Source organism: Microtus pennsylvanicus, chromosome 18 (genome assembly GCF_037038515.1).
Source record: "Microtus pennsylvanicus isolate mMicPen1 chromosome 18, mMicPen1.hap1, whole genome shotgun sequence".
Lineage (NCBI taxonomy): Eukaryota > Metazoa > Chordata > Mammalia > Rodentia > Cricetidae > Microtus > Microtus pennsylvanicus.
Window position 1 is genome coordinate 28,776,320 of NC_134596.1, and position 27,092 is coordinate 28,803,411.

The window sequence follows — 27,092 nt, forward strand, 5'->3', positions numbered from 1 at the left end:
GGTGAGCATCCAAACTGCCTAGGCTCCCCCAAAGCCAGTACGTGCAGTAGGATCAAAAACCCACTGCGATTGTTCTTGAGTTCTCAGTATTCCTCATTGTCCTCTATGTTCAGCTAGTCCGGATTTATCCCATGCTTTTTCAGACCCAGACCCCTGCTTATCTTGTTCTCCACAAGCCTGGCCTCTGTGACATACAAACAAATTTAGCCATTCAGCTAATTCAGAATATGAAAATAATTATATTTCAGTTCATAAAGGTCCAATGTCGCCAGTATTAACTGGCTAAACGAACTGCTTTGGAGCCCTGTTTGCTGAGGGTTTCAGGTTCATTTCAGCAGATCTCCAGCATGATTCTAATAGGCTTTATGAAGTCAGTGTCTTCTGCAAAATGCATAACTCTGTCTTATAATAAACTTGTATCTTTTTCCTTTTTGGGGACAGGATCTCATGTAGCCCAGGCTAGTCTCAAGCTCTATGTGTAGCTAAGACTCTCCAGGAACTTCCGGTCCTCCTGCCTTCAGCACCCAGGCGGAGGACTGCAGGAGTGCACAAGCCTGGTGTGTCTGGTGCTGGAGGCTGAACTCTGAGCTGCATGCATGCATGCCGAGCAGTCCAAAGCCTGAGCGCAAACTCGCACATGTCTTGCACTGTCATTTAAATCTGTCAGTAGCTCAGAGTGACTTTTCTAAGGGGGCTGAGACAGTGTGGAAAGCAGGCCATGGAGCAACTGCTTAAGTCTGCGATTAATTCACATTTTCATGTGGTTACAACTCTTCCTTCCTTGCCCAAGCTTGTGACTGCAGTACCGAGGGGACTCGGGTAACAAGGAACCATTGTAATCTGGTCACACATTTCCTCTCTCAGGGCTTTGATCATGTCTTGCTAATTTCCTTAGAGCATCTCAGATAAGTACTCTAAGCAACAGTTGTCGGATTTTACATGAATATGACTGCCAACCCCAACACCTCTCATACCTTCCCCATGGCCGTCATTTTCTCCATCACAGAAACCTGGTAGAAAGAGAAAAAAAACCCTTTTATATGTGATATTATCATTTTTCATGCATTAGAATAACTTTTTGACATGAAATATAGTTTTTGAAGATTCTAGAGCAGTTCTAACAAAGCTCATTCGAGTGCTTTGGCATTCATACTAAAACAGATGCAGTTACTCAGAGCCGAGAGTCGGGGCCCAAGAGCTCTTCCTGTCTTAGGTTCTTCCTGACTCTGCCTCCAGAGAACAGTGGCTGGCAGTCTGAGAAATACCTGAAGGCAGTCTGGCTTCAAAATACAAAGCAAAAAAGTTTGTTCTGCCACACTTCCAAATATGTCATCCTATAGGAGGGCAGGAACTTGGACACTGACTATGGGTGGTAGTTCCGTGCTGGACACTGGGACATATTCTGGACTCTAAAACAAGTTGCTTTAAAAAAAAACACATCTAGAGACTAAGTGAAGGTAAGGGTAAATGTGGTAGCTGTTCACAAAGCTTTTAAACGCTAGTCTGGAGTCAGTTCTGGCCGAAGGAAGAAGAGAGGACCATGTGCAGTCTCTTCCTCAGCTCTGGCTGGAACTAGAGTCGCCCCACATGGCCTAGCTAACCCTCCTCCCTCAGAGCAATTTTACACTAAGTGAGTTCTCAGCATAGACTCAGGATAAAATTTGAAGTCTAAGCCCTTAAACACAGCTCAGCTTAGGTAAGTTTCTAGATGCAATGGTTAAATTATAAATTAACCCACTCATTCTATAATATTAACACTTAATAATCAATCATTCACTCAACAGATACTTGCTCAGTTTTTGCAGTGTGCGTTAGAGGATTGGGGCAGGTGGTGCAGGGCAGGCAGGAAGAGGCGGAGCTATGGCATCTTATGGGCAGATGAACACTAAGAGTTCCCAAGAGCGCCAAGGGCTTACTAATTGATCAGACTCACAAAAAGGAGACTTTCTCTCAGAAAACAGAATCTAAGTTAGTGACTGAAAACTGTTTTAGTCCATCTTCAAGACCACTAAGGAGTAATTTCTTTTTCTTTCTTTCTTTCTTTCTTTCTTTTTTTTTTTTTTTTTTTTTTTTTGAGACAGGATTCCTCTGTGTAACAGCCCTAGCTGTTCCGGAACTCTCTCTGTAGACCAGGCTAGTCTAGCCTCGAACTCACAGAGATTCACCTGCTACGGCTGGGTCACAAGGGTAAATGTATTAAGACAAGGAGTCTTAAACCTGATCCTTAAGGATGTTGATGCAGAAGGTATGTAAACTGCATGTTTCTCAACAGCAGAGTGCTTGCCTAGCATGCTGAGGCCATGGATCTGAGGCCAGCACCACACACAAACAAAGGAAAAGGTGACAAAAAGCAAGGAAGCAAAGTGAACTGGACAAGGTGCATAGCTGGACAGGAGAACGCAGTGCGGAGGGACAGAGGCAACGCTCCAGAATCAGCAGTGACAGCAGGGGGGACAAGAGCGGCTCATTCACATTATAGTTTTTTGAGAAAGGACAGGGAACGTGACTGTTATGACCACCAAAATGTAATTATCCTATTCAAAATGATAAACTGCATTTTATGAAATGGTCTATTATGGTACATTGAGGAATCTCTTCATCAAGACACTCTTTAGTTACTAAGGTTAACTAGTCCCTACAACACAAAGAGCTAACTGAGGGTACCACGTGAACTTCAGAGGTGAGCAGATTCCCTGTGTGGCACCCTGCTCGTGCGGTGCAGGAGGCGGGCTTCATCCCTAGGTAGGCAGTGAGAACAGGGAGGGAGAGGATAACACTTGCTGCGTGCCAGGCACCTCACACATGATCTCATCTAATCCTTGGAGCAACTGTATGAGACATGATCTATCGCCACGGCCAAGATCACACTGCCGGTTCTGGGACTAGAACTCCGGACTTGTCACCTTTAGAGCCAATGTGCTGTGCCCGGAGGGAGTCGGTTGAATGGAAGTAAGGCTAAAGGGCTGCCTCGGTGGAACTAGCAAGAGTGGGAAGGATTAAGGAAAAGGGGAGGGGAAGAGGAAGACACATACAACAGGGGCAGGGGATGGTGAGGAGACACGCGGGCTGGAAATGGGATGAAGCGGAGAACAGAGGCCTGGATTAATAATAAGCTGGAGAGACTGTTCTTTGTGGCAGAACACGAGAAGCTTTTGGACAGCCTCATGGCCGGGCACCAGGCTGGAAAGCCAGCAGACTGAACACTGAGTCGTGAAGCTGAGTACGTGGCAGGCAGTGAAGACTGGAGACACAAAGGCCACTGCAGGGAGAGCAAGGGCAGAGCTGGTCTAGTGTGGGTGAAGGGCCAGGGAGTAAGAACAATTTAATATCACTCTCAGGTGTTCCACTGAAGACCAGAGGACGGGGCAGCTGTGATTGACAATTTATTTAAAATGAACATATAACAAAATAGCCCAATGTAGATTTCTATTGCTACTACTACTATTACCGCGGCACACAGTTACACACATACGTGCAAACACAACATACCAAAGGGCATGACTTTAACACAAGGGTTAAAGACAAAAAGCAGGGAACTGTGACTAGGTATCTAGAAAAAGAGTCCCACAGGTGACAGTACGGCAATGACCGAGGTCACTTCTGTGCTGTAGGAAACCCACAGCCTTGGCGCCTCAGAGGGTTGACCTAACTAAGAGCAGCTGAGCCCAGGTCCCTTTTATGTGCTCTCATGTCTGGCAAGCCTACACAATGCCTCACAGTCTTCATGTGCAGTAGAAATACAAGGTGTAGACACTGTGAATCCTCTGAGAAGTTTCTAGAATTTCAGCCTCCCTGCCATCTTGATGACACTCAGAGATGGTGGCTTGTAGCCACAGTCTGCATGTTTTGCCCTTAGCTCCTAGCCTGCTCCCAGAAGAACAAGGGCCACTCTAGCTCCTTCTACATGCTATGATGAAAGAGGACGATTTGGAGATAAAGCCAGGACAGGGCAAGTGTCACAGAGAGTCACTGTGCTGCTCCATCCACACGTCTACACGGAACAGTAATGACACTCACTGCAAGTTACCAGGGAAACGGGTAATTAGACAAGAAGAGGGAAATGATGAAACCCTGTTTGGCTATAAGAAAGTTTGTTTCTGTCATTCACAACTTCATAACATTTATGTCGAGTTGTCATGTAACTCAACAACCACTATATATCAGGCTAACAGCTTTGCTTCCTGGGAATATAATCTGAGCTAGCAAATGGGTCATACTCTTCATGTAGCTAAACAACAAGCAGGCACTCCCTCATCATTGGCTCCCAACCACGACGACAGTGACAACGATGGACTTCCATCACTATGCTTAGCAGAGGTTCCCAGGAAAGGGTCGCTGTTACTGTTCCGACTACAGAATCTAGTTCTGGACATTGGTTATATTTTCCCATCACTTTTAAAATCCTTACTTTATTTGGTGGGTCCTATAAAAAGAAATACTTTTTTTGTGAAGCTAGTTGGTATTTTTAAAATCCAAAAGGAAAGAAAATGAAAAACTTTAATGAATTACATGGGGAAAATACATAAAACCATTTAAAATAGCTCCCACCAACAAATATAATTCTCTAGAAATAATTCTCATCCTTGGAGACTTGAATAATATTTTAAACACACTGGCTTTCCCATGTAAACACATCCATATTTGGATGTCTTTCTGAGGCCTGTGATACTGCAGAGGCAGGCACACAGTGCAGACAGCCATGCTGGGGGTTGGCTCACCTTCTGCAGTTGGCAGACACTGGGGCCCCATGATTTCTAACACTCAGTTGAAAAGGAGAGACCACCAAAGTTCCTGAGGCAACCCAGGAGTCCTGCCCAGGACCTGCTCCTTCCTCTCCCTTGTTTCTTGTTGCTCAGGGATCAGTGTCTGATCACCCACCTCCCATCGTGAGCGGCGCACCTGCTGGCAGTCCCTCTTCTTTTAGAGAAGACCTTACTCTTAAAGCAAATATTCAGCTCGATTTCCTTAGTTACTTTTTTTTCTCTTTACATGGAAGCTCAAATGCTCCTTAAATTAGCAATGGTTCCCTTGTTCTCTCTAGGCCTTCAGTCCCCTCTAGAACAGGGTAATCTCAGAGGGTAACGCCAAGGCAGGAACACAGGGAAGATGACACCAGGCTAGCTGGCGCCCAGTCAGGGTGACAGACACCTTGCTGTGTGTACAGGCACCCCACTGGTTAGTCTCTGCTTTTTAAGGTTTTGTTTATACACATCCATCTCTACCTATCCTGAAGCTACTGTCCTCTAGCTTCCCCCACACCCACTTCTCTAAGCACTGTTCAGTGACCCACATCCAATTCCAACTTCCCGGCCAACTTCCCTCTCATATTCCCATGTATGGAAATACAGCAGATGTCCCCGGCCAATTCCAAAGCTCTCAGGCTTTACGAAGAGTCATTTCAGCAAATGAATTGCACCAAGGGAGCAAATATAGTAACAATTACTATCAAATCCTATCCCTATTATATGCAAGGAAGTGAGACCATGAATGGCTCTCCTCGGACGGAACAGACATTTTAGGCTTTAAATAAACCCAAACTGCAAAGAAAACCGGAAAAGCCAGTATCTAGGCCAGTCCTTGCACTCAAAGTCAATCTGTATATGGAGCAGACGATTCAAGCCTGTGTTCTTTCTAGATTAGAAGGCCCAGAAAGACATGCTTGGGAAGTATCCGAATGAAGCATCCCCACTTTGGGTTAGATGTGTGCACCTGGTCATATCAGTTTTAGGGAGTGCTCAGTACAGTGAGATTTCTTCATACTTCTCCAGCAGTAAATGTGCCTCTGTACTGAACACTGTATCGGGTGTTGGCTAGGACAGGACTTTTAAGACAGTGCCTTCAGGAACTTTATCCTAAGCAGGGGAAGAGGAGCAGTCTACATGAAGAAGCAGTAGTCAGATCACAGAAGCTGCACATAGGAGAGCACGGGTAGCTCGGGACCAGCAGAGGGAGGAAGGGCAGACACAGCCGAGGCTTTCACACGGAGGAGGTGGTGCTGGGTAGGAGAGGAAGACACGGGGATGGAAGGAGACAGCAGGAGAACCCCAGCAAGTTCACATAAGAGGAGCAGGCTGGGGAACAGGAGGTACGCTCATGTAAGTCCAGCAAAAAGGCAGTGAACGGAAGTGCGTTGATGGTTTCTGAGAGCGAGCATGAGAGCAGACAGGGGTAACAGTGGAAGCAGAGACACAAAGTAGCATGAGTCTGCCCGTCCCGGTTCATGGACTTTCTCTTTCAGACTTCCTCTGGCCCACAGGGAGAAAACCAGGGTTCTGAGCAGAAATGGAGACCAAGGAGCAAATGACAACATTTAGCTTCCATTCTGCTCCCCTCCCTCGCCTATTCCCTGGGACAAGCCTTCCTGTGGAAAGGTCTTCTCCTTGGCTCTACTTCGTCCTGGTCGTTATTACTCTTCCCACGGGGACTGTCTGTGCCAGTTCTGCTGGAGGGTTTGCCTCCATCCCGAGGTTCAACCCTACAGGATCCATGGATCCTCAAAGTGAAGCCACTTCCTCCAACCTGGTCATATCAGTGACAAAAGAAGGCCTTGGAAAACCCAACAAAACCACTACAAGGGTATAAAAGTTAGGACAAAGAGAAGCAAGGATGCTGCAGCAGAAGCCTGTGTAGAGGATGACGGGTGTCTACAAAGGGGGCTTCTGCCACAGGGAAGAAGAAGCTCCAGAGCCAAGAGATGCCAACAGGGAAGCAGGCGCCATGGGCGAAGCGAAGGAGGGATGCAGTCTGTCATATGAACACACACACTTCCCCTGCTGGGAGCTTTTCTCTGAAGACCACCAGACTGGAGAAGAGCATGCACCACGGACGCTTTTCTCTCTCAGTTTCTACAGTGCAGGAGAAAACACAGATGCCAGTAGCAGGGGCCTGTGTGTCTTACCCATGTATGGGGCAGGCCAGGGTGACTGGCCACCTCCTCCATAGGGGTCCTGGGGCTTGGTGCTCAGAGCACTCGTATGAAGAGCAGAATCAGAATTGGTCCTGAGGAGGGGAGGAGAGAGTCTGGCTGAAAATCCATTTTTTTCCTCAGTGAAATGCAGCTGTTTTTGATTTTTTTCTGAATATTACCAACAGGAGAGAAGATGAGAACAACCGACTTTACAAACATCCACACAATGAAGGCTCGGGACCTACCTGCAGTCCTTCACACCACGAAGGCACCAGAGGACCACCATGTGTTCAAAGAGAGTTCAATCTGGGCTCGGATGGCCTTACACTATGAGGCTAATGGCACAGGGACTATTTCAGCAAGGTTGGCCTCAGCTTCACAGCTTTCCTAAGGCCATCCTTTTCCCTCTGCATCTCAGAAGAGGGTCTGGGGCCCGTCTGACCCGGGGTTGCACTAGGCTTCTTGAGAATTCCTGAGCCCATGTGGAAAAGCACCCGAAACAGTGGTTCTTAAGCCCTTTCTGGGAGAATACAAGGTCAGAAGACCACTACCATCCCCTCTTCATTCTCACCTCCGAGGGCACAGCAGGGCTCCCCAGCAGTTGTGCACACATCACAGCACAACAGACTCAGCACAGGCACTGACTATGGCTGCAGGAGCTACAATAATGCAACCAGTCTGTCCATTCTGTGTGTCTTTTTAAGAAGGTATTATTTCTGTTGGCATGTAATAAGTTTATTGTTGCTATGCTGAAATACACCAGTGGGTACATTTCACATCTCAGCTGGATTTCTATCGGCGGCAGCTGAGTATCGATGGGTACGCTCACAGAGAGAAATATTCTTTCAGTGTGTGTGTGCGCGCGCGTGCTGTTGTTTCCAGTGTAAAATAGGCCTAGGCAAATGTGGGGGAACTGTTGATCAACACCAAGTATTTGAAACGCTCTCAGATAGTTCTAGTGTATGCACGACTTCAGCTCCAAAAGATGACAACTATTTATTTATCCCATCCAAAGGTCAAACTGTCTGTCATACAGGGGGCACATGAGCAACTTCAAGTTAGCCTAAAATGCTTCTTCACGCTCTGCTCCAGGCAACAGCTTCATGTGACTGGAGCCACGTGGTTTCAGGGGAGGGAAGAGGTGACAAGGGAAGGACTCTTGGGATGCTGCGGGAACAGCGTGTGCCCTGAGGGCTCCTGGCTCCGGCAGAGTCACAGAAACCCAGAAAACATCAGTCAAACAGAGGGAGGATGGGGAAATGGGACTGTCGACTGCCATTGGACTACGGAGTGGAAATTATCGTTACTGTTGTTAATCCCACTGCAGTTATGAGCTTTAAGCCTCTCCGTGGCCTTCAACTGGTAGGGCATTCACAGCTGGTGGGGCATTCACAGCTGGTGGGGCATTCACAGCTGGAGGGTCATCCACAGCTGGTGGGGCATTCACAGCTGGAAGGCATTCACAGCTGGTGGGGCATCCACAGCCGGTGGGGCATTCACAGCTGGAAGGCATTCACAGCTGGTGGGGCATTCACAGCTGGTGGGGCATTCACAGCTGGTGGGGCATTCACAGCTGGTGGGGCATTCACAGCTGGTGGGGCATTCACAGCTGGTGGGGCATTCACAGCTGGTGGGGCATTCACAGCTGGTGGGGCATTTACAGCTGGTGGGGCATTCACAGCTGGTGGGGCATTCACAGCTGGTGGGGCATTCACAGCTGGTGGGGCATTCACAGCTGGTCATAGGATGACACAGGAAGCAGGGAGAGAAGAAATGAGACTGGCAGAATGCCGACCAAGACAGAAACACTTCGAGTGGGCACAGGCTGTTTACCACTTTATCTCTCCTGCATATACTGAAAACTTCACACCACTGAGAGTTTTCATTTTCACATTATTATTTAAGATTTGGCTCCATAACTCATGGTTTTTAACTGGTTGTCTCCTGCCTCTCAGCTTCCGGAGTACTGGAATTACAGCCTGAGCCACCATGTCCAATTCAAGCTTTTGGTTGTTTTTCAAATTCCAGTCCCCTCTGCATATTAGCTAAATGTTTCTGGGGGAAGTCATTTATCCTCTTAAAGCAGAAAAGGACAGTCATTCTTGAGGCATCAGGATTGAAAAGTGACTGAAGTATGGCCTAAAGTAACCTGAAGAATAGTTGACATTTATTGTACTGTGCCTCCAAGTGGCATCCTATTTAATCCTTCCAGCCAACCCCCTCCTGGGAACAATTACTACCTCCGTGTTCATATGTGCAGACAGACAGAAGGTACTCTGTCCGGGATCATGTGGTCGAGGCAAACCTTGGCGGTCCCCTCCAGACTTCATGTTCTTACTGCACCATCTCCTACACACTCAACAGTATTCTGTTTTATTTTTTACCACTTCATATAAACACAACTGATACAAACAAACTGGGCAGCAAGATAACACATAGAGCTACCTAGCCAAACCCGTTGTCTCCTTGAAAATGTACTTCTACTACAAAACAGCCCACATACCTGTTAAGTGCAGACGTCAGCCTGAATCCAGGATGCTTTTCTTCTTTCCAAGGAGGCTGCTGCCTTTAGAAACCAAAACGACATTAAAAAGGGAAGAAGGTTAAGCTATGGGATCAAAGAGTGTTTGGTAGCCGGCTCTTCTAACCTTGCCATCTGGGCCCTGGGTTATCTAAAACGCTCAGGCCTTGCTCTGATCAGCACCGGAGAGGAGGCTGGACTGGAGTGGCCTCTCTGAGTGGCAGTTCTGTCTTCCAAGACAGCACGGCATCAGCCAGCTGGGCACACTTGGACGCTGGGTGGAACTAGTCAAAGGAAGAATGACCCTCCCTCTCTCAGGGACAGTAGGTCTTATTCCAGTACGCCAAGTTTCCCCTCATGGTGCACCTTGAGTGTGTGTGCAGGGCTGCTTTGGCCATCCTGGATATGATTATTTGCTCTCTCATGGAAGGCCACGAGTGCAACATACTTGCTAGACAGTCACCTGACCAAGCCCAGGGCTCTGAGGAGCAAAAGACACCCAGGGATAGGAGGCTGAAGCGCATCCGTCTGGAGATCTACCCTTTCTCACCTAAAGTACAATGCTGTACCTTACACACGTGAACCTCAGGACTCCTGAGGAGGCTGAGACCTGCGGTGGGGTCAGTGCTGCTCCTTCTTGACTTTCTCAGATCCAGACTACACTATTCATGATAAGGGCTCAGTCAGTATTTGCCCAAAGAATTGATGAGGGAAAGATTGAGAGTTGACATTCAGAGAATTCTCGCTCTCTCTCTCTCTTTTTAAATGTCTTCTCTTTTTTTTTTTAAAAAAAGATTCCTTCCTTCCTTCCTTCCTTCTTTCCTTCCTTCCTTCCTTCCTTCTTCTGGTTTTTTGAGACAAGGTTTCTCAGTAGCTATGGAGCCTGTCCTGGAACTCAATTTGTAAGCCAGGCTGAACTCGAAATCACAGAGATGCTGCCTGCCTCTGCCTCCCGAGTGCTGGGGTTAATGGCGTGTGCCACCACCGCCCGGCATCTTGTTTTCTGGGACAGGGTCTCACTCTGTATCTGAGGCTGACCTTGAATTTACAGCAATCCTCCTGCTTCAGCTACCCAAGTTCTGGGATTACAGCTATGGGCCATCACTCCTGGTGATACAAAAGTCTGATGTGGAGGTGTGAACTAATGCCTCACACACAGCAGAGGCAGTCAGTCCTCTTTCTGTGACTGTCTAATGGGTCATCATTACACCAGATACAAAACATATTCACAGGCGCTAGACCAAATACATTCTCAGTTTAGGAGTCTTTCATCCCCTTCAGTAACTGACTAAGAAACGCCAGAGAAGGAATTTATTTTTTCATGTCTCTCCTAAGACTATCAAGTTAGACATTTTGTTGGTAAATGTTTTCCCAGTGTATTTCTATTTGAATCTAGATTTGCTTAAGTAATTTTTATTCTATATTTTCTTACAAGCTCAGAATTATATATGGGAAGGCTGAGATTTTTTTGATGTTGTTGTCATCTCAGATAGGGACTCATTTCATCCCCTGGGCTCCCTGGAGTTCACTATGTCACTTAGACTAGCCTCAAACTTGTGATTCTGCAGACACCTAAGTGCTGGGATTGCAGGCATGTACCACCATGCCCAGCTCAAGACTTAAACTTTAGAAGATAAAACAAAATGTGATGTTAAAATTTCTAGCTAGGCCAGGTACTTGGGGCACAAGCAGTAGTATTGCTGTGAATACTAGCCTGGTCTACATAGCGAGCTCCAGAATAGCATGGACTACATAGAGAGATGCTGTCGTCCCACCCTTCCCCCACTCCAAAAAATATCATGGTGGAACTTGTCTCTGATTCCATTTGGAAAGGCAGAGGCAGGAGGATCAGGAGTTCAAGGCCCTCCTTGACTATATCACAAGTTTGAGGCTAGCCTGAGCTACAAGAGACCCTGACTCAAATAAAAAAAAAGCCAGAAACTTAAATAATATATAAATAAGTCTAAAACAACATTCAAGATGGTTAAACCACCTTAAAAAGAGGTTCTCTCCTATCTGCTAAAATACTCCTATAAAACAAAACAAAACACAACACTTCTGTTTAGCTCTCTTACCTTGGCCAGCTCTCATCCAGGGCCTGCGAAGGATAACTGGCTGCAAAAGTATTCCCATCAAAGTAGAGTTTTTAATAAAGGAAAACAAAATTTATGGGGAGTTGAAGCAGAATTAAGAAACTGAAACTGGAGGTTCGGCCGCTGAGTTGTCCCCCCCCCCCACTTAATGGGGCACGCCCCTCCACATTCTCACCAGTTCTGTGATCTGTTCTCGAACCATGTCCTCACCGGGCTTGCGTGGGCTGTGTCGTGTAAGTGCATATGTGTTATGAGTGAACTGTGCAGATGTGTGTCTGCGGAGGTCAGAAGTCATCCTCAGAAGCCATCGACCTTGGTTTGTTGTTGCTGTCGTTTCATTGTGTGTGTGTGTGTGTGTGAGAGAGAGAGAGAGACAGAGAGAGAGAGACAGAGAGAGAGAGAGACAGAGACAGAGAGAGAGAGAGACAGAGAGAGAGACAGAGACAGAGAGAGAGACAGAGAGAGAGAGAGGGAGAGAGAGAGACAGGGTCTCCCTATCGAGTGCTGGCTGTTCTGGAATTCTCTATGTAGACCAAGCTGGCTGTGCAGTGCTGCCTCTGCCTCCCAGAGCTGAGATAAAAGGCTTGCACCAAGCCGGGTGATGGTGGCGGACGCCTTTAATCCCAGCACTCGGGAGGCAGAGGCAGGCGGATCTCTGGGAGTTCGAGACCAGCCTGGTCTACAGAGCTAGTTCCAGGATAGGCTCCAAAGCCACAGAGAAAGCCTGTGTCGAAAAACCAAAAAAAAAAAAAGGCTTGTACCATCATGCCCTGCTCCCTGTTTGCTGAGACGGCCTCTCCTTGGCTTGTAGCTCACTGACTGGCCAGTCAGCCCCAGGGATCTGCCTGTCTCTGCCTGCCCAGCGCTCTGATTATAAGTGGGTGCCACCACGTCCTGCTTTTTCACATGGGTTCTGGGGCTCAAACTCGGGTTCCCAAGTTTGCATGGTTAAGTACTCTGCCCACTGAACCTTCTCTCCCCACCCTGTCATGTCTGTGTGTGTCCTGCCCAATGTTTGTTTCCATTATTTGCATTACAAACACTGGTAAGGTCACCCTATGCAGGTCTCCCTTTCTCTGGATGGATGGACTCAGGCCCAGCTAGTTTTTGTCAAGGTTTCTCATTCTGCAGAGAGTAACTGGATCTCGAAGAGGCCAGGGACACAAACAGGACCAAGGAGAGTACTTCCAGGTGGGAATGAGGCATCTGAGTCCAGAATGCCTGTCTATGCAAGAAGTCAATACCACAGGGATAGTCTTAATGATATCATATGGCTTCCTGGCCATACCCCTTGGGTTTCCAGTCACAGAAGTCAATATACGTCCTTTTTCCTCAGGAGGCTGTAGCAGGAACACCAAGTCTGAGATCAGAGTTCGCAACTTAGTGAGACCCTCTCTCAAACAAAGTAAGAACAAGAAGTCATGGGGAGACAGCTTGGTGGGAGAGCCCTTGTCTGGCATGTATGAGCCCCTGGGCTCAATCCCCAGTGCTGGGGGGTGAACTTCCTTTTTGAGTTTGTTTTTGGGAGGCTTTGTTTGTTTGTTTTTGAGGCAAGCTCTTACTAAGTAGCCCAGGCTAGCCTCAGAATCAAAGCAATCCTTCCATTTCAGCCTTATGAGTGCTGAGATTATATGTGTGTGTATGTATGCATGTAGGTATATATACACATAGGTACATATAAAAAATTCTTTTCCAAATTAAGGCGAGTTCTTGCTATTTCTAAATCAAAAGAGAACTATATTGGACTTGAAGTGGATGTAAATTCCAGGTGTAAAAGCTGTTGTTTTCTTGGTTCTGTGTTGCTTATTGGGTCTAACACATCTAAAGACCCATTCCAAAGACTCAGAAAGACAAATGGGGTATTTACTATACACACTGAGTATAGCAGGGCCGTTAGTGTTGATTTGTGAATTGCACTCAGATATTTTAAATAATATTATTCTCCTACTTAAAAAAATCAAAGCACTGGATGTGGTAGCACATGCACTCTGGGAAGCAGAGGCAGTCTTGTGAGTTCAAGACTAGCCTGGTGAGGGCTGGGCGGTGGTGGCACACATCTTTAATCCCAGCACTCGGGAAAGCAGACAGATTTCTGTGAGGCCAGCCTGGTCTCCAAGAGCTAGTTCCATGACTGCCAGGGCTGTTACACAGAGAAACCCTGTCTCAAAAACTCAAAAGGAAAGAAAGAAAAGACTAGCATGGAATTCATGGTATAGTAATTTTCAGGCCAGTCCAAAAAAAAAAAAAAAAAAAAGAAAGAAACAATTAATTAATTTAAAAGGGGGTTGGAGAAATGACTAAGGAGCTAAGCACGGGCAGCTCACAACTACCTGCACTTCCAGATCCAAGGGCTCCAGAGTCTCCAGCCTCCTCAGGAATCTGTACTTATGCACCCCACACCCTCACGTAATTAAAACTACTAAAAAGAAATCCTTACAAACCACCGCTCACCACTGGCTCTTGCTGGAAGGTGCTCTAGCTGTAATGTCACAGCTAACTGTGTGACCCACACTGTGGCTGCAGGGCCCTGGGCTTCTCTTGCCTCCACTACCACAAGTTTACTCTTCTGCCTATGCCTTTGCTAGCGCCAGGTCCCTCTCCTGGCCTCTTTGGTGATACAGCCTCCTCACAGACCTGGTTCACGTCTCACCACCATCACCAAACCCACTTTTTGTCTCTTATGTCACTGATTGGGTCAAATGCACACCAATACTGCTTTTGATTCCAAATCTTTATTTCTTATATTTGAGGGAGAAATAGTATAGAATATATACAAGGTATACATTATGATACCAGAAATAGGAAAATGGAAGTAACAAGCACCTACTGTGTTCCAGGCTTGTGTTAATCAAGTTCATGCTCCTCTGTAGTCCTTGTATGTGTGTGTGTGCGCGCGCGTGCGCACGCAAGAGAGGGGGCAAGGAGGGAGGGAGGGAGGGAGAGAGGGAGGGAGAGGGGGAAGGAAGGTTCTCTGTGTAGTCCTAGCTTTCTTGGAATTTGCTCTATAGATCAGGCTGACTTCAAACTCAGAGATCCATCCTCTGCCTCCCAAGTACTGGGATTAAAAGGCATGCACTATCACCGCCCAGCAGCTCCCCTATAATCTTAAAAGTCTTAGGAGGCAGATGACATGATTACCATTTTACAGCCAAAGAGTCAGAGGCTCAGTCCTAGACGAGCCGAGAGATCCATAATCCCACAGCTGGCGTGGCAACCTACCACTCACTGACTCCAAAGCTTCAGACTGCACCTCTCTACTGCCTCCTGGGAAGTGATGAACTGGCACCATGGGCCCCAGAAAAGGGGAAACATGCACTTGGGGTGTTCTTGGAAGAAGATGGAGCCTAGAGTAAAGCAAAGCACCACCTGATTGGGCTCAGCAGGAAATGGGGGTCTTAACGGAGTGGAGCCCTGCCATGAGTCAGGCTGGACATCTAAAGTGAGTACAACATATGGAGTTATAGAAATGTGGCTATTAATGGGATCTTAATGATTTCCTTTGCCAAGAAAAGCACTATGACCGCTAGGTTTGTCCTCCAGAAACTTGTTTTCTTTGATTTCTCACTATCTTATTTCTTAATCTGACTCTGAGCCAACACAATGAGACAGAGACATAGTCCAGAGACGCCTTTCTTCAACCTGCCTGGGCTCACTGTCTGTGAAGTTCAGGGTAGATCCCTGAAAGAGAGAAAACCTGAGTCTATCAGTGTCTGAGCTGGCGAAGCCTGTAAGGAGGAGACTGAGTTCCACAGCCTGTGTTCATCTGCCTTTCTTTCTTCTCAAAGACTTGATGAACCTCTGCTTACAGAAGTTCAGTTCATAAAGCAGATGTCTAGCATGGTTTTCAAGTACATTGCCACCCTTAAAACCATTGAGTCCAAGTCTCAGCACTTGGGAGGCAGAGACAAGCAGATCTCTGTGAGTTCAAGGCCAGCCTGGTCTACACAGTGAGTTCCAGGACAGCCAGGGATACATAGGGAGATCCTGATCAAAACAAATCAAGTCCCATCACAAAGCACTGCACACAGGTAGCGTGTGGAGCGTGCTAGGGCACAGTGAGCTTGCATTTTAAGCTGCCTAATAAGCACTTAGAACATGAAAATGTAGTAAACCCTGGCCCATCTTCACGTAACTAGGCTGAGGTAAAAGAAGCTAGAAGATGGGACTCTCTCCTTTCCTTCTATCTCATCCCAGTCAGTAGACAATTAAAAATCCAAGACGCATGGCCCTGTGGATGGATTGGGCTCAGTTTACCCCTGCTGACTGCAGGGACTCAGGGAGGGAGGTGCTGAGCATGGACAGTGGAGAAGCCGGGCTCTCCGTCTAAGAGGGAAACTGTTTGGGTCCTTCCTGTTGTCTAAGAGGACACTGTTTGGGTTCTTCCGTCTAAGAGGGACACTGTTTGGGTCCTTCCCGCCGTCTAGGCTGTATCTTTATGGCTGTTCTATTTTCCCATCCCCTGATTTCTGTTTCCTTTTCTTTCTCTGTCCTCCCTTCCTAAGACAAGGTCTCATTCAGACTGGCCCTGAGTTCACTGTATGGCCAGGCTGACCTTGAGCTGCAATCATCCTCCTACCTCGGCTTCCTGGCACTGGAACTGCATTTGTAACACGCCGTGTTCAGCCCAAACATGCCCCAATAAAAAGAACACATCAGGTAGAAAAAGTTTAACTTATTAGTCCATATGTGTATGTGCATGACGGAGGCACCAATGTCAAGGCACACTGGTCAACTAAATGGAGTAAATTCTCTATCCATCTTTGCATGGGCTCTGGGGGTGGAACTCAGGTTGCTAAGTATGTATGTCAAGCCCCTTTAGCTGCTGAACCACCTTGCCAGCCCTCAAGTCAAATGTGAAAAGACATGTATGAGATCTTTCTAAGTCTCTGTACACGCGAGAGGGAAACAGGCTGCAGGCGACACTAGCAAGTTAGGATTGCTCCACCTTAGAACTCTAAGGACCAGTGTCTGTCTCTCTGCCTTCTGACAGGACTGTTAGGGAGGGTTAGGTTAGGATTGCTCCACCTTAGAACTCTAAGGACCAGTGTCTGTCTCTCTGCCTTCTGACAGGACTGTTAGGTGAGGGTTAGGTTAGGATTGCTCTACCTTAGAACTCTAAGGACCAGTGTCTGTCTCTCTGCCTTCTGACAGGACTGTTAGGTGAGGGTTAGGTTAGGATTGCTCCACCTTAGAACTCTAAGGACCAGTGTCTGTCTCTCTGCCTTCTGACAGGACTGTTAGGGAGGGTTAGGTTAGGATTGCTCCACCTTAGAACTCTAAGGACCAGTGTCTGTCTCTCTGCCTTCTGACAGGACTGTTAGGTGAGGGTTAGGTTAGGATTGCTCTACCTTAGAACTCTAAGGACCAGTGTCTGTCTCTCTGCCTTCTGACAGGACTGTTAGGTGAGGGTTAGGTTAGGATTGCTCCACCTTAGAACTCTAAGGACCAGTGTCTGTCTCTCTGCCTTCTGACAGGATTGTTAGGTGAGGGTTAGGTTAGGATTGCTCTACCTTAGAACTCTAAGGACCAGTGTCTGTCTCTCTGCCTTCTGACAGGACTGTTAGGGAAGGGTTGGGTTTTGGAGGTCACCAGGTTTTGAAAATCCATAAAGATAGACATTTATTAACTCCAGAGTGTCTCAGAACCCTATATGTACCATGAGACTCCAAGAGCAGGTGTGGGGTGGGGGTGGGGGTACAGTGTTTCTTAGACTTGACAGGCTATGACTCTCAAAGAACAATGTCCCATGTTCTAAAATTTCCGTCCTGTTGTGACTAGATAAGCCAAGGCCTGCTGCAGAGGGGTGGTTCCTATCAGGTTCTCAAGCATGTGATTCAGGTCTGCTCAGGCCAGGGTCTCAGCTCTGCTGGGGAGCTTTCTAAATACCGTTTTCTTCCTTCCACAACAATGCGCCTCTCTGAGAAGGGGTTTTCTAACATCTTCCCTAGAGATCAGAAAATGGTCCAGAAGCTCAGCAGAATGGTGTTTGGGATAGGGCAAGTCTACCACCACCGTGAGGCCCGGGTGGGTGGAGCGCTGCAGCACGGGCTGCTGCAAAAGGTGTATTTTCTAGGCCTCTGAGGTGCCTCTCCTTTGCCTGCAGTGGCAGGGGTTGACAGAGTCCCGCTGTGGCGATGCCCTGGCCTTGTGGCAGCCATGCATGCCTAATCTAGAAGGAGGTTCCTGGGTCTGAGCCCCGTGGGCTGTGGCTGCCCACTCGGGGAGGAAGCTGGAGTATTTGCTGAACAATGCTCATTTTATCTGTGGCCATTGTAGCCCTGGACCAAACCCTTGTTAGCAGACTGCCCACCCTAAAACAATACCCATGCTAAGAAACAACTATAATAAAAGAATTCTGAATACATCTTATTTTTTTTTCTGTTTGTTTCAACAAAGATTCAAACCATTTTCTGGCATTTAAAATGGTAAAACTTGGGGACTGGAGAGAGGGCTCCGAGGTTCAGAACACTGACTGATCTTTCAGAGAACCTGAGTTTGGTTTTGAGCAACCACATGGTGGCTCACAACCGCCTGCAACTACACATCCAGGAAATCCCACTTCTTCCGGCTTCCATAGGCACCAGGCACATACGTGGTGCATAGACATACACACAGCCAAACATCCATATACATAAAAGATAATTTTTAAAAACTAGACTGGTATTATAGACAAAAATGAAAGGCACAGGGTAAAGTGAGTTACTTCACAGCCAACAGAATGCTGGCCAGGAAAGCAAAGAAGGCCTCGGGTGTCTCCCTCCGAATTCAGAGTAAGTTTACCACCTGAGATGTAAAATCATCCATCCTATTTCTCACTTGATGTTCCCAGTTTTTTGACGCCTCAAACATGACACAATAGTCCATTAGTGGATACCCCTAGGCCAATGAGCTTCTCTACATCAGATGTTCAGGCCCAGAATCCAAATTAGGGGCTTAGGAGACGACCATGGAGAAACAGCTCAACAACAGTCTCTGTATATTCACTTGGGTTTTCCTTTCCCTTGCGAGCTGGCTGGCTTTGCTGACTCAGAGTCAGGCTACCCTCTGGGATGCATCCCCTGAAGAGAGACAGCTTCCCTGGACATGCAGAGCAGCCCCTTCTGGAACTGTATACGGTCCGCTCCCTTTGCCAGAGCATGACTCTGGAAGCTGCTACTCTCTAACCACTGCCATCTGCGGTGGTCTGGATGAGAACGGCCTCCACAGGCTCCTATGTTTGACTACTTGGTCCCCGGGTGGTGGAGCTGTTCGAGAAGGATTAGAAGTTGGGGCCTTGTTGGAGGTGTTATTGGGGGTGGGCTTTGAGATTTCAAAAGATATTTCCAGTTAGCTCTCTGTCTCAAGAAGTGAGCTCTCGGCTACTGCTCCAGCACCGTGCCTGCCAGCCTGCTTGCTGCCATGCTCCCCACCAAGATGGTCACAGACTCTAACTCTCTGAAACTCTAGGCCCCCAATAAACTCTTTAATGAGTTGCCTTGGTCATGGTGTCTTATTACAGCAACAGAAAAGTAATGAAGATACTATCTGAAGTTACTTTCCTTATTATTATTTGCTGCTTAGCTGTCTGTCATCTCCCAGAAGACTGTAAAACTCAAGAATACAGGGATATCTCATTCATCACTTTGTCCTCAGTGCTCAAGACACCGCCTGGGCCAGGGAAGGGTCTCCACGACTATATGTTTAATGAATGGACCTACCACACCCTACTTCTTACCTAATCCCCGTCCTCAATCTCTTCCACCGCCCACTCTTTTCCTTCTTTTTACCCCTCTTTCCTTCCTCCCCTCCTCCCCTCTCTCATGCTGAGAATTGAATCCAGGGCTTGCTTTACATAAGCCAGGTTCTCTGCCACCGAGCCACACTAGCAGGAAGAAAACTTGTCTTGAACCCTAACCCCTGAGAATGTTAGGCGAATACTCTACCCCTGAGCTATACTCTCCCACCCATGTGTTGTTAAATCAGGCAGAAACATTTGGCCTTTTGCTAGAGAATTCCAGGCAGTTTGGACAATTGCTTGGTGTGCCGTGCCACACTCACAGGTGCTAGTTAGATAAACTGTGTCTCCCTTTTACCTTCTGCACTCTGCGTGAAGCCACTGCACATTCCAGAAAGGAATTCTCAGGATCGTCTGTCACTTTCCTTTTCCCTGACAGCAGCCATATAACAGACAAAACTAGAAGTCACTGCACCTTGTGGATCACATTCAGTGTCTGGAGAGGAGCTGGGAGGACTCAGGACTCGCTTCTCAATGGAGTAAAACGCAAGGGGCATTGAAGGTAAGAAAAGGTGATACTTCCTCTGTGAGTCCCTGCAATAGGAGACTAGGAGTCTTCTCTAGCATGTGGTTCTCCTCACCACCATGTGGACTAGCCTGGGCTATATGAGTCACAGCAGTGGAATCCTAGGCAAGTTACTCTGACTTCTAGCTTTCTCGTGGGAAAATGAGGGTTAAAAGAAAAAAATCAATGACCCATTGACTTCTGGGGACTAAATGACATATAAACTGCCCAGCACAGTGCCTGGCTGGGTAGGTGCTCAGTAAACAGAAGTGCCCTCCCCCACTTCCTGGTTTCTAAGCTTGTGAAGCCAACTCTACCATCACTGCCAGGAATCAGCTCTCTGCAGGGAGATTCGCCACGCCTATCTGCTCCTTCCTCAGCCTGTGCCTGGGCTGAGAAGAGCAAGTGAGAAGAGGCCCTGGCATGCTCTGTCTCTCCCTCTCTGCAGCATCCAGTTCAGCTCTGTCTGCCCCCAACCTTCAGCACCGTGGGGCCCACAATGCCACCCAGCCTGTCCCACTCCTAAGGCCTACCGCTTAAATCAAACTGCCAGATGAATCCACTGGCCCCTTTCTTTATTCCTTAGCAACAGAGTTTGGTATCACATCACTGTTAAAGAATTTTCCTAAATGCCGCTGGAGAGATGGCTCAGGTTAGGAGACTGTTGCTCTTCCAGGAGCCAGGCTGGAGAGATGGCTCAGTGGTTAGGAGACTGTTGCTCTTCCAGGAGCCAGGCTGGAGAGATGGCTCAGTGGTTAGGAGACTGTTGCTCTTCCAGGAGCCAGGCTGGAGAGATGGCTCAGTGGTTAGGAGACTGTTGCTCTTCCAGGAGCCAGGCTGGAGAGATGGCTCAGTGGTTAGGAGACTGGTTGCTCTTCCAGAGGAGCCAGGCTGGAGAGATGGCTCAGTGGTTAGGAGACTGTTGCTCTTCCAGGAGCCAGGCTGGAGAGATGGCTCAGTGGTTAGGAGACTGTTGCTCTTCCAGGAGCCAGGCTGGAGAGATGGCTCAGGTTAGGAGACTGTTGCTCTTCCAGGAGCCAGGCTGGAGAGATGGCTCAGGTTAGGAGACTGTTGCTCTTCCAGGAGCCAGGTTCAATTCCCAGCACCCACAAACTGGCTCACAACTGTAACTCCAGTTCCAGGATCTGACACCCTCAGACAGACATACATGTAGGCAAAACACCAGTGCACATAAATTAAAAGAAAAAATTTTTTCCTACATACCAAGTTTATATTTTACTTATCATTTACTGAGTTTGAAACTATATAAACAGACAATCTTATGAGATTTCTCCTTTAAATTCTAAAAGCAGGTCATCAGGTCAACAATCATACAAACATCAATTTGCCCATTTTTTTGATAGATAGACTAAATCTCTCTAAATTGATCCCATCAAGTCAAGCTTAACTCTGCTGGTTTCTGAAGACAATGCTGAGGATGTCTGCATGCCTGGATTACAAGTTTATGTTCTGCTGTCTCATTCAACAGAACATTCCCGGTGTTTTCATAAGCACCTACCATGATCTTGCCCAATCTGGCTGCAGAAATGTCGATAGCTTTGAGCTCAGTTACTTTTACTGCTTCCTCTCAGGAGATCAGATGGAGCTACAGCGAGATAAATCCCGAGCGCTCGCTTCTCAGGCATTTCAGAACTCACACTCTCCTCAGACAGTGAAAAAGGATATTTGTCTCCCTGGCTTCTCCCCAGACCTTCGGTGAAGGGGGTGGAAGCGGTTCCGGGCTGGCCTCTCCACCAGCCCATGGTGGCGGGTTCCGCGAACGTTATCAGCTGGATGAAATGTCGGCTGCAGAGAGAAAGGAAGAACGTTTGGCCTCTAACCATGAAATTGCCACTCACCCTCAAGAGCAACTGATTAAGATGAAAAGCCGAGTTTCTAATTTTACTATTGCATGCTGGTGCTTTGTGTCAAGGTAAATAACATATTGCATGTGGCTCTGTTTCTACATAATTACAGACTATTTCAAAAATAGTCTTTAATGTGATAATGTGGACGCAGACAGATTATTCATAAAAATTGTCACAGTTAGGAAAGGAAGAACCAGGGATCTATGGTTTCAAGCTCTCTCAGTCTCTTCTTGCCTTCTGAGAGCTACAATTCTATCTTAAAATGTTTTTACTGGGCCAGCAAGATGGCTCAGTGGGTAAAGGTGCTGCCTCGCAAGCCCGAACCTGGGTTCAACCCAGACCCCACAGAGGTGAAAGGAAAGAACCGTTTCTGCCAGGTTGTCCTCTGGCCTCTACACAAGCTCCACACAATGCACACCCATATGCATGGGCACGCACGAGTGCCTCTGCATGCATGCGCGCGCGCGCGCGCACACACACACACACACACACACGTATGTATGCGTACATACACACACACTTAAAAATGCAATATTGAGCTGGATGGCATACACCTGTAACCCCAGAATTAGAGGGGGCAGAGGCAGAAGAATCACAAGTTCAAGACGAACCTAGGCTACAGTGTGAAACCCTATCTCAAACAAACAAACAAACAAACAAATAAAAATTAAGCTCTGCTGCCCTAGAAAGTACTTGATTTTTCCTTTGCTTTTCAAGCTTACTTGTGTATAACTTTTACATCGTGGTGCAACATTTTGTTGTTGTTGTTTTTGCTGCTGTTTTTGAGACAGGGTTTCTCTGTGTAGCTTTGGAGCCTGTCCTGGAACTCACTCTGTAGACCAAACTGGCCTCAAACTCACAGAGATCCGCTTCCCTTCTGGGATTAAAGGCGTGCACCACTACTATCGCCTGGCTGAAAGTCAACATAATTTTGAGATCTAGTTTTTGTACTTAACATTATTTCACAATATACAACCTTGCTGTACTAATTCAGAAATCACACAGAACTTCATTTCTAACACTCATAAAGCCAGCCATCTACACTACAGTTCAAAAACTGTGATTTGGAGACACCGCGACATCTTCCACTTGCTAACAAGTTACTCTGGCTTCCTTACCAGTAAGGTAGGAATGACAGTTTCCAGTTAGGCTTGTTAAGAATATGAAATGAGGATGGGAGGTGGTGGCGCACGCCTTTAATCTCAGTACTTGGAGGTAGAGACAGGTGGATCTCTGTGAGTTCCAGGACAGCCAGGACTACACAGAGGCCTGGCTTGAAAAACAAAACAACAGGAGCTAGAGAGATGGCTCAGAGGTTAAGGGCACTGGCTGCTTTTCTGGAGGACCTGGGTTCAATTCCCAGCACCCATATGGCAGTTCACAACTGTGAGTAACTCCAGTTGCAGGGGATACAACACTGTCATACATACATACATACAGACATGCAGGCAAAACACCAATGTATGTATACAAAATAAAGATAAATTATTTTTAAAAAAGAAAAGAAAAACAAAACAACAATAACAAATTTGTACTTGCCAGCAAGCCTTATGCCTGAGTTTGATCCTCCCAGGACCCACATGGTGAAAAGAGAAAAATGACTCCCATGAAGAGTCCTCTAACTGCTACACACATGCCATAGCACACAGGAATAAACAAGCCAATAAATAAAAGGAATAAAATTAAGGCAAAAATAAAATAAAGTGAGATCTCGTATGTGCGGACTGCCCTGTCCCAGCTGTATCTGGGCATGAGCAGGGAGGGCAGATGTGAGTGGGCGACATCATATTCAAGGTCACCCTACAGATCCCCTCACGGTTAGTGTCTTCTCCAGCACGGGAAGCCGCCTTACACCGCCTTCGACAGACCCAGACTTCAGGGAGGCACCTGTTGCTCACGCTGCACCACCTCTAAGACCTAACGGGGGCCTAGAATGCACGAGCGGGGACAAGGCGACTTGAGGAGGCAGTGGTTAATGACTTAGGAGCAAACGGATGTGTATCCTGTCCAAACAAACCCTCACACCCTTCTCTTTCTGCTGTGAGAAGTAAAGCATCTTCCTTCTGCCTGGACTGCAGAAAGACACAGGAGGAGCGCTTCTGTGGGTGCCCTACAGGTCCTGACTGGTAACCCAAGTGAAAAGTGGATGTCTGCTGAGCGCCCAGGGTTGGGTTGGCTGTTCCTGCAGCAAACCCTTCTGCTGTGGTAGTGATGGCAGGGAGGCCTGTGCTGAGGAGAGCAGGAGGCAGAAAGCCAGAAGACTGCCCAGACCGCTGCCTAGAGACTTCTGGGAGGGCCTCAGCTCAGCGCTGAGGAGAACTCTAATGATTCAGAATCCGAGACTCGGAGGCCTCAGTGCCTGTATCTAAAGCTCTCTGGGGTACAGTGCGGAGCATTCAACTCCGATGAGCATGTTGCCAGCACAGCATGGGCAACAGAGGAGGAAAAGTCATCTGAAAGAATTTCTAACAATTCCAAGAACTCATCGTGGGAGAAACCCAAATTCAGTTGTATTTCCATGGCTTTTTGTTTGTTTGGGATAACTCAGTTTTATTCTGAAACAATACAGGGACGGCTGGCCAAGTAACCTCAGAGTCTGGAGCCAGCGCTGGTCAAGTGGCCCCCAGCACTGGAGAGCAGAGGGAGGGAGAGCACAGAGTTGTTGGTGGCAACCAAAACAACACCAATGGCCTGAAAGCGCAAGTTCACATCATGATGAACAGGATGACCTGATTGCTGAGGCAGAGCACAGAGAAATATGTCTGGGTAGCGACCCAAAAGATAAGAAAGATTCTGGGCCTAAGTCACCAGTCTGCAGGAGGGCAGACTCAGAGTAGAGCCTGACCCAATAAACAAGATTCCACAGAGCTCCAGAGTTAGGGAGAGGGCTGGGGGTCCAGAGGTAGGGAGAGGGCTGGGGGTCCAGAGGTAGGGAGAGGGCTGGGGGTCCAGAGGTAGGGAGAGGGCTGGGGGTCCAGAGGTAGGGAGAGGGCTGGGGGTCCAGAGGTAGGGAGAGGGCTGGGGGTCCAGAGGTAGGGAGAGGGCTGGGGGTCCAGAGGTAGGGAGAGGGCTGGGGGTCCAGAGGTAGGGAGAGGGCTGAGGGTCCAGAGGTAGGGAGTGGGCTGGAGGTCCAGAGGTAGGGAGAGGGCTGAGGCTCCAGAGGTAGGGAGAGGGCTGAGGGTCCAGAGGTAGGGAGAGGGCTGGGGGTCCAGAGGTAGGGAGAGGGCTGGGGGTCCAGAGGTAGGGAGAGGGCTGAGGGTCCAGAGGTAGGGAGAGGGCTGGGGGTCCAGAGGTAGGGAGAGGGCTGAGGCTCCAGAGTTAGGGAGAGGGCTGGGGGTCCAGAGGTAGGGAGAGGGCTGAGGGTCCAGAGGTAGGGAGAGGGCTGGGGGTCCAGAGGTAGGGAGAGGGCTGGGGGTCCAGAGGTAGGGAGAGGGCTGAGGGTCCAGAGGTAGGGAGAGGGCTGAGGGTCCAGAGGTAGGGACAGGGCTGAGGCTCCAGAGGTAGGGAGAGGGCTGGGGGTCCAGAGGTAGGGAGAGGGCTGGGGGTCCAGAGGTAGGGAGAGGGATGAGGGTCCAGAGGTAAGGAGAGGGCTGGGGGTCCAGAGGTAGGGAGTGGGCTGAGGGTCCAGAGGTAGGGAGTGGGCTGGGGGTCCAGAGGTAGGGAGAGGGCTGAGGGTCCAGAGGTAGGGAGAGGGCTGAGGCTCCAGAGGTAGGGAGAGGGCTGGGGGTCCAGAGGTAGGGAGAGGGCTGGGGGTCCAGAGGTAGGGAGAGGGTTGAGGGTCCAGAGGTAGGGAGAGGGCTGGGGGTCCAGAGGTAGGGAGAGGGCTGAGGCTCCAGAGGTAGGGAGAGGGCTGAGGGTCCAGAGGTAGGGAGTGGGCTGAGGCTAACACTCAGGTGGCCAGAGGATAGCTAAGGCCACTTCTTCCATTGTTTCCATGGGCGAGCTATGAGGAAAGGGGCTATCTGGATATTGGAAGCTGCTCAACCTACTGTCGGAACTAAATGTCCACAGGCAGAGAGCCTTGCTCTCGGGCTCTCCTTACCTTGTAGGATTGTAAAGAATTGTAAATTCCTAAATTTTTCTGAAAAATATACCTACAAGGGCAGCCAGCCGACCCAGCCTCACAGGTATGAGGTGGCCGACAAGGCAGGCAGCCACATTAACACTGAGAGCAGACCCTTCCGACATCGCAGTACTGTTGGCCTGCTCTCCACCCCTGCTCGTCCCCGAGCCTGCAGTTCTAGACAAGCACTCTACACTGAGCTGCATTCCCAGCCCTGGTTGTTTGAGGGGGGGGTGTGATTTAACTTTGTAATAGGGTCTTGCTAAATTGTTGCTCTGGCTGACTTCTGAACTTATGAGGCTCTTGCCTCAGCCTCCGCAGCAGCCCAAGCTCCAGGTTTACAGCACCAGGCCTCTGTGGATTTCAGAGAGGAAATCTAGAGCTCATGGCGCACTATATTATACACCCAGATCCCGGGTAGGAATCAGTCTCTCCACACCCCTGTGCGTGTGTTCACATGCACATGCACACAGATTTATTACACAAAAAGAAGAAACAATTTGCTAGGATGGGAGGGGTTCCACAGAAGGAATATCCCAGCTTTTGGTTTTTGTTTGCTTACATGCGTTGTTTCTAAGCAGACTCTGCTATAGCCCAGGCTGCCCACCTCCTTGGCTGAAGATGACTTTGACCTCCTGGGCCTCTTGCCTTCACCTCACAAGTGCTGGACGGCAGATGTGCACCACCACGGTACCAGGCAAGCACTCTGCTCTGAGCTGCATTCCCAGCCCTGGCTAGGGCTCTCGGTGTGGTTAGGTGATCACATATACGTGAGATGTATGTGACAGACAGGTGTCCACATCACATCACTTCTGAAAGCTACAGCTGTTGCAGCTGGTTTCATCACCTTCCACAGATCTAGTCCAGTCTAGTGACCAGAAGAATACGCTGCCTCTGCTGTAGACAGAACTGTCATCACTGGCATACTTCCACTGGCTCTCGCAGGGGTATACAACATTGCTGGCCTGTCATTACATCGTGGTTAATGAGAATTCCCCATCTTCACTGGCAAACATATGTGGACTCCTCACTCAATGAGCTGAAGTCTTAGTTAGAGAGCTGTATGTTAATTTAAAAGTATTATCAGTATTAAAGGCCTATATGGGGCTGGTGAGACTGTGTTGGGGTTAAGAGCACTGGATGCTCTTCCAGAGGACCTGGGTTCAGTTCCCAGCACTCACATGGCAGCTGACAAAGGATCCACGCCCTCTTCTGGCCTTGGAGGGCACTGAACACATGTGCTACAAAAACAAAACACTGATACACATAAAATAAAAAAAACAAATCTTAAATTAAGTTGGGTATAATGACACATGTCTTTAATCCCAGCCCTTGGGAGGCATGCGTATCTCTATGAGTTC

At 48.2% G+C, this 27,092-nt stretch overlaps 1 protein-coding gene across 5 annotated transcripts in view; it reads right to left on the reverse strand.

The window, feature by feature from the left end:
- Positions 1 to 27,092, reverse strand: part of Crtc3 (CREB regulated transcription coactivator 3) — a 103,416-nt gene that overhangs the window by 19,486 nt on the left and 56,838 nt on the right. For all 5 annotated transcript variants that reach the window (XR_012908338.1, XR_012908340.1, XR_012908339.1 and 2 more), the window contains exons 3-7: positions 21,487 to 21,606; positions 11,504 to 11,565; positions 9,411 to 9,473; positions 6,899 to 6,999; positions 975 to 1,010 (exon numbers count right to left, since the gene is read on the reverse strand). Coding sequence is in view for 2 of the 5 variants with exons in the window: in XM_075953059.1 (XP_075809174.1) it covers positions 975 to 1,010; positions 6,899 to 6,999; positions 9,411 to 9,473; positions 11,504 to 11,565; positions 21,487 to 21,606 (382 nt within the window). In the remaining 3 variants the exon portion in view is untranslated. The remainder of the gene's footprint in view (positions 1 to 974; positions 1,011 to 6,898; positions 7,000 to 9,410; positions 9,474 to 11,503; positions 11,566 to 21,486; positions 21,607 to 27,092) is intronic.